Source organism: Sinocyclocheilus rhinocerous, unplaced genomic scaffold (genome assembly GCF_001515625.1).
Source record: "Sinocyclocheilus rhinocerous isolate Xijiao unplaced genomic scaffold, SAMN03320098_v1.1 scaffold210, whole genome shotgun sequence".
In the NCBI taxonomy this organism is placed as follows: domain Eukaryota; kingdom Metazoa; phylum Chordata; class Actinopteri; order Cypriniformes; family Cyprinidae; genus Sinocyclocheilus; species Sinocyclocheilus rhinocerous.
This window is the reverse complement of record NW_015654490.1, coordinates 516,458-524,490: the sequence shown is the minus strand read 5'-3', so window position 1 is coordinate 524,490 and position 8,033 is coordinate 516,458. Positions and strand designations below refer to the sequence as shown.

The 8,033-nt window shown below is 38.5% G+C and overlaps 1 protein-coding gene across 1 annotated transcript in view; it reads right to left on the bottom strand.

Moving 5' to 3' along the window:
• The window catches only part of LOC107717043 (akirin-2), a 9,966-nt gene extending 3,425 nt beyond the window's left edge, over window positions 1-6,541 (bottom strand). The window contains exons 1-2 of the mRNA XM_016523687.1: window positions 6,000-6,541; window positions 1,331-1,477 (exon numbers count right to left, since the gene is read on the bottom strand). Coding sequence (XP_016379173.1) covers window positions 1,331-1,477; window positions 6,000-6,177 — 325 coding nt within the window. The 5' untranslated portion in view covers window positions 6,178-6,541. The remainder of the gene's footprint in view (window positions 1-1,330; window positions 1,478-5,999) is intronic.
• Between the last annotated feature and the right edge of the window lie 1,492 nt (window positions 6,542-8,033).

Genomic DNA, 8,033 nt, shown 5'->3' with positions numbered 1-8,033 from the left:
AGTATTTTACAAAAACATTTAAAACACACCTACAGGGTGCACGCTTACATTACGTGAAGTGCATTTAGAGTGCGCTCTTTCACTGCTTGATTCAGTCTCTTAAAATACATTCAGAATGATCTCAAATTCAAGACATGGGGGCAGAAAATATATATATGTATACCACTTCATATAGTTAATCAGTTTCATACGAAGAGTAACGACCATGATTACAAAATATTATTGATTTTTTACAACTAGGGCTGAAATGATTCCTCGAGTTACTCGAATACAAAAAAATCATTGAGGCAAATTATTTACCTCGAGGCTTCGTTTAGTCCATTTACTGTAACCACACACAGAACACTGTGTTTCCCCACGGACCATTATTACTGACGCACAACCCCATAAACACTGGACATATTTAAGACCGTAAATCAATATGGTGGCTAGTTATGATAGCCGTATGGTAGCTATGTTTTGTGAAAGACTAAGTGCCATTCATGTTGATTGTCTCATTCTCTGTCTGTGACACACACACACTCTCTCGCACACACACACACACACACACTCTACACTGATTTTATGCAACAATTCAATAAACAAGAAGTTAATATTAAGAGACTTACGTTTTAGACACTATATTGCCTGTTTTTGCTCTAATTCACCAAGAAAAAATAATTCCTGTTTTGTGTCTCTGAGCAGCATGACAGTGTTTTGTTCCTGAATTAATCATCTGTTTAAATGATTCAGTGATATGATACCGGCGGTTTTAATTTCACATTTAAAGCATCTTTTCATTTTTAAAATAAATGTAATTAAATATCAGTATTCAATGTTTTATGTTTAAAATAACAAAATACACACCATACAGTTATGCATAAAAATACCACAGAAAGAAAGTTAGTCAATATTACACGAAGAGTGCCAGTTTTCACCTCTAAAAATCAGCATGATTATAAATGTGACTGCATTAAATAGTGTGTAAATAGACCTACATCTAAATGCTTCTTCAGATGCAGCTTCTGTGTTTCCTCTGCATTGCAAAGATGAATTTTGATACTGATATCATTTGTTTGGTAACAGCCCAGATGTCTTTTATTCTAATTCACTGATTAAATGTAAGAATTCACCTCAAAAGATGAAGCACACTTTTAGAAAAAAAGGCTTTATAAAGGTAAAAATGCTCATAAAAGGTAAAAATCTATTAGAAATTATTGGAACAGATTAATTTCTATCACTGCTGTGAACTGACCAGCACACAGAATATGAAGAATATAAAAAAATGGAGGAGTCCGTTTAAGAGACCAGCACAACAACACACTCGTCATGGATCAGATCTGTGCTGTACCTGTCAGTGTGGCTGTGCTGCTGCTGGAGGCGTGTGGCTGAGCGTCCAGCGGGAAACAGCAGGAGTCTGTCTGCTGGAAGCTGCTCTCCAGGTGTCTCCTCTTCTGCATGCGTTTGTACTCCTGCTTGATGTTGCTCAGGATTTGCTCTGGAAGACAGAAGTAAAACATTAGAGACAAACAGGCCAGAATTTCTACAGGGACTCAGTCACATGATCACAAGTAGGGCTGGGATATTCTCAAACAGTTATACCAGTTTGTCCAAAAGTAGTGATAGTAATCAATCAGAATAAATCCTATTTCAGATTCTGAAAGTACCATTTAATAAACTTTGCAATCCAACACAAACCATTATTAAGAAACTACTAAGTGCCTTATGCGCTCTGCTCATTCTGCATGTCTCCCTTACTCGCTTACACACCTGATCGAGATCATCAGCTCACTGAACTGTGTTAGATAAGCGAGACATGCAGAATGAGCAGAGCGAGGGTCTCCTGCTTACACCTGGCTAGTGGTCGACCCAGATGGGTTTTTTGACGGCCGATGCCGATATCTTGGAAAGCAGGGTGGCCGATGGTCGATATAATTATGTATTTTAATTAATTTAAGAAATCTGAAATCATTTCAAAATGGATTAAAAAAATAAATGTGTAAAATAAACTTTTACTTATTATAATTCTATACTTAGTATTTTTCACAAATAAACATTTAATAAAAAAATAATTAAAAAGTAAACACTAGGGCTGCACGATAAATCGAAATGGAATCGAGATGGCGATTCGACAGAAGCTGCGATTGTCATGCGTATTTTTCAGTGAAGCACGGTTCTGTGATCAGCAGTAAATCTCCATCCGAAGGCCAGAGGGCGCTCTCGCGCTGAAACTCCAAATACGCCTCGCAGAAGAAACCCAGAAAATGCCTATCGCTGCAGCTGAATAAACAGAAGATTAAACTGCTTTCATTGATTCAACGTGACTAGTAAACACACGACTACGACAATATATGGTTTATCTCTTGTCAGTGAACTACGGCTCTGTGTAGTAAACGCTGCTCCATCTGAAAGCATGTGATAATGATTTCCTGCTGATTACAGAACCGGCTTTACTAACAAGATGCGCATGACAATCGCATTCGATTAATCGTGCAGCCCTAGTAAACACTGTAACCAACAAGGCACTCAGTGTTCCGAGAGGTTTGCGTGCATTTGGAATCAGATTTTTTCAAATAAAGGTAACACTGATTTTACATACAGCACACAGTGGAAATGACATGAATATGGCAGCGGGCAAATGCATAAAGCGCAGCATAGTTTGAAATCACGAGTTTAAAGTGTGTCGATCGCGTGTCTCCAGTGAAGCTGAACTCCGACCGTCACACAGAGAACACGTGATCATGCAGCATACAAATGCAGCTCGTCAGTGAACAACGGCTCTGTGTAGTTAATGCTGCTCCATGTGAAAGCCTGTGATGGAGATTTACCGCTGATTACAGAAGCGGCTTTACTGACAAGATGCGCATTAAATATCGCATGCGATTTATCGTGCAGCCCTAGAAAATACCGACGGGCGAGACCGCACACTTCAAGTGTAGCATCAAACAAAGCGCGCCTCTCTCTCAGCGCATCTGAAGCCCGCGAATGTCCTTGTAATTCGCTTCAACCTTTCCGAACTTTATGAAAGGTTCGAGTGGTGTATGTGTGAGGAATTGGAAGAAGCAGAATACGGGTGTTTCTAAAGCAAACTCAGCATCATCATCTGGTTAAAAGCGAAGCTCAGAATCGTTGGAGAGAATCGCGATGCATCGATGGATCTATTTTTTCTCCCACCCCTAGTCTCCAGCAACATGTTTTTGTTGTTGCTCTTTGTTTTCTGCAGCAACTCAGAGCACTTCTCATATTCTTTATCCTGGCTGAAGCACATTTGATTCAATCTATAAGAACAATCAGCCTACACGACCAGTCAAAGGTTTTTCAACAGTAAGATTTTTAAGGTTTTTTTAAAGAAGTCTCTTCTGCTCACCAAGCCTGCATTTATTTGATCCAAAATACAGTAAAAACAGTAATATTGTGAAATATTTTCTATGTGAATATCTGATAAACCGTAATATATTCCTGTGATAGAAGAGCTGTATTTTCAGCATCATTACTCCAGTCTTCAGTGTCACATGATCTTCAGAAATCATAATAATATGCTGATCTGCTGATTATCAATATTTAAAACAGTTGAGTACATTATTTTTTCAGGATTCTTTGATGAATAGAAAGATCCAAAGATCTGCATTTATCTGAAATAAAAGGCTTTTATAAGATTATACACTACACCATTCAAAAGCTTGCAGTCAGTATGATTTCTTTTTTTTTTGTTTTGGAAATAAATTATAGAAATTAATACTTATTTAGCAAGGATGCTTTAAATTGATCAAAAGTGATGATAAAGACATTTATAATGTTACAAAAGATTTCTACTTCAGATAAATGCTGTTCTTCTGAACTTTCCATTCATCAAAGAAACCTGAAAAAATACTACTCCGCTGTTTTCAACATCATCATAAACGTTTTCTGAGCAGCGAATCAGAGTATTAGAGTGATTTCTGATCATGTGACTGGAGTAATGATGCTGAAAATACAGCTTTGAAATCACAGGAATAAATTACATTTTAAAATATATTCAAATAGAAAACAGCTATATTAAATAGTAAAAATATTTCACATTACTGCTTTTGCTGTATTTCTGATCAAATAAATGCAGGCTTGGTGAGCAGAAGACACTTATTTAAAAACATTACAAATCTTACTGTTCAGAAACCTTTGACTGCTAGTGTATGTCAGCCTATAGTCTGAAGTTAAAGATATTAATATTAATCAGGTGAGTTTGAGACGATTATTTGACAGTGATTTCACATTTCTTGTTTATATGAAGGCTAAATACAACTAAAAGGTGAACATTAATTTATTTGTGCTGTTTTTTTTCTAAATTATATGGTTTTATATGAGGTGTCATAGACTTGGCAAATACATTTTTCATAAGTTTGTATGCACAGACATCTGTTGTGGGCGTTCTTGGCAGTTTCTACAAGGCTTTTTTTAATAGTGTTCATATTGATATCGGAATTATATCGTATCGACCGAAATTAAGAAATATATCGTGATATACATTTCGGCCATATCGTCCAGCCCTAATTAGTTCCCACTAACATGCTGATAAACACAAGAAAAGATGAGACAAACACATGACAGTATGACTGAAATGATAAAGTGTTAAGAAACATAAAACATGCTTATTCTGTGGCACCTGAAATAAATAATTTGCCGCCTAATTTTGATTCTTAATAGATGTTGTTGTCTGGAGCCCTGCATGAATGAACATCTCATGCCTGGAGTAATCGCTCAGCGTTTCAACCGCGGGAAGACGTCAATAAAACAGCTTAGAAACAAACGTCAGTAGCACTGCATTTACATCAGGCAAGTCGTCAGTGTCCACAGCTCGTTAGTTCACTAGAGAGATTAAGTGAAGAGCATTTCGCCAAATATTAGACTATATACTCGTATTTTACTTTACCTGTTAGTGATGTCTCTATTTAATGTATGGTTAAATAAATCTGTTATGACAGCTACCGTGTAAATGAATATATTTCAACAACTAATAGTAATTTTATAATTAGGAAGTTAATTTAAAAACTGCATTGTGCGTGATTTACATGTTTGCATACAATAAACCACTGTTTAATATTTTAAAAAAAAGCTATTTTGTGTTTACATTTTCCCTCCTGCTGTACGAACCGAGGTACGCACTGAACCGTCATGTCGGTGTACCTATTAGAAGGAAACAGGTTTGAAAACAGTTTAAAATGCTTGAGCTCATTTATTTCTACTCTGTTGAAGTCATGGACTGGCTCTGCTACAAACAGCAACCTCTTCAGAAAGCTCCAGCTCCATTTTCTGCTTTCCTACAGGTCACATGATCTACTTCACTTCATCACAGCACGGGGGTGGGCGGAGCTAAAGCGTCCTTTGGGCGTGGCTTGCTGGAGTACCAGCAACTCTGTGATTGGAGAATTCCTTACAGAATCATGGGTAATGTAGTTAGTTTTAACCTATCAAACACGATTATTACAAATAAATAAGCTGAAATAATGAGGGCTGAAGGCTTCATACCATCGATCACCGACCTCGTATCTCATAACACATCTGTCCTATAAGGTTTAGAAGTAACGTAATCTCTAAACATCAGCTTCCTTACGGAGAAAACCAACGGTGCTTTTACTTCCGTGTGCGCTATGGTGCTGCTCACAAACAATAACGCTAGCACACCGATGATAACCGGGTAAAAACGGTCCAATCGAACTACATCATAGGCATTGTCGATAATCGTGCCAAATAACGAGAAACAAAGCCTAGTGGCTATTACATTTCCGCCTCTCTGTAGAGATCACAGCGAGCTAGCATTTAGCAACATCCCCAGTTCATTACAGTTTGAAAATAACCTTTCCATTTCGACCTGATTATTGTAATTTTACAGTGTAGATCAGATCAGAGAGGCTCACACAGACACAGTTTACTATATACAGTCGAGTGTTGTGATGCGGAGGAGATGTTAACGCGGAGTTTTGGCGTGATTTCAGCTGTCTGCGCAGTAGAGTCGTGATTGTTCGGTAGACTAGAGCTCGACAGACCTGTGGTGAGGGCTGAAGACACTCTGCCGAAGGGCGAGGGCTCCATGCGCAGGTACTTCTGCGGGGAGGCGCTGGAGCTGGACGGAGACATGGGCGCACACCTCCTCCTCTTCGGAGACGCCGGGCTCATCAGAGGATCGAAATCCATAGTCCTTTTCAGAGTGGCTCCACAAGCCATTTTATCGAGGGTTGTGTTTGATAAAAAAAGAATGTGGCGAAAGGAAGTAATCCGCACGAGCAGCGAGAGACCCCCTGCTAGTCACAGTTCTGCTCCGATCTCAAGGGAACGCGACTCGATCGCTTCGTTTTTATTTAAATTCTGCGTTGCGCTCGCGGCCAAAACCTTGGCTAAGGACGCGTAAACGCGTATATGCGGTGAGAAATGCAGTTGTGGCGTCGATGCTCCTCAGGAAAGCGCCGATGATTTCGGATTGTGCCGAGATCGCGTCAGACGCCTCTTCAGTGAGCGCTAGCCGGCTAACAAATATGGCGAGGAAACAAAACGTTTGACGAAGCCGCTTCTCTGCGCATGCGCGGGGGCTTTCAGGCGAAGCCGGTACTTGTAGTTTTTGCGAGATTCTTCCTCGTACGCGATTCCGGTCAAGACCGCATAGGACAACTACAAAACCCCGCTCGCGGTTCTCTCGAATGAAGTCGCTCATTGGTTGATTTGGATTGTTTGTGGATTTGATAAACAAAAACGTTTATTTTGGATGTGATTAATCGCGATTAATTGTTTAACAGCACTTATCTATATATATATATATGTAACTTGATATATTTCTATATATTTGTTTTCTTTTTATTTATTATACAATTAATTTAAAAAAAGGCCTCTAACACTAGCTTGCTCTATTCTTTTTATATTATATCTGTTTTCTTTTATTATATAATTAAAAAAAAAACTTGCTACATGTACTGCGTTAAGCTAACTGAGACTTCTTATATCATTGCTCTTTTGTTAGTTTTTTCATTGCTTTTATTGTCCTCATTTGTAAGTCGCTTTGGATAAAAGCGTCTGCTAAACGACTAAATGTAAATGTAATATTGTCATGTTTTCATGTTCCAGTCATACCAATCAACACAATTTTTAAGTATGATCACTAGTTTTCTTTCATCACACAAAAAATAAATCAATCGGTCATCATTTACTCGCCCTCATCAACGCAGACCTGTATGGATTTCTGTCTTCTGTGGAACATATATACAAGATATTTTGATGAAGAACTTACATGACTGTTTATAAATACAGTACGAGTGAAATCCGGATGGTGATGTGTGGCTCATGGGATTGTAAAGGGTCCGCTGCGATATCAGGCGAATACAGGGGCTTCTGGTGTGTTTATCAGCGGCTGGCGGGTCAGTGTGGGACTGCACTAAAATGGCTCATTCCCTTATAATATCACAAAATTCAGGATGAGAAAAGATACATAAATCCTGCTTCTCAGTTCATTCTTGATAATAATCAAACTGTGCAAGAATGTTGACCTGTCTCTTGTTCTCAGGACCGGATGGGTCTCAGATCTTCTGGTGATAGTGTTTACTTATAAGGATAAGGACTGTCCACTGAACGCCTATAACACCTCGTGAAACAGCATGTTCTCAATGAAGCGTCCAGCTGAAGAGATACCTCCCGGTCTTCACCTTACGGTTTCCTACACCAAAGTTTGGTGCATATTAATGAGACGGTTTACAAAAAAAAAACAAAAGAAAACATAGTGCCTTCAATCTCAGAACAATCTCTGTTTTGTCTTACATCTCCTACTGAACTCCAGAAAGTTCAATTCCTGCTTGTTTTCTGCCATTGTCCCCGTGGATTTGAATGTGAGCAAAGAATTGTGGATTACTGAAGGACCCAAAGGTAGGCTATACACTGTAAAAAATGACCGTGAATTTAACGGTAAAAGACTGTAAAAATGCTACAGTAAAAACCTGTTACATGGTTAACGGTAAATTCCCCTACTATATACGGTGAAAAACTGTATTGGACATAAATTTTACGGTAGTATACCGTTTTTGGAAGTGAAAAAAAAC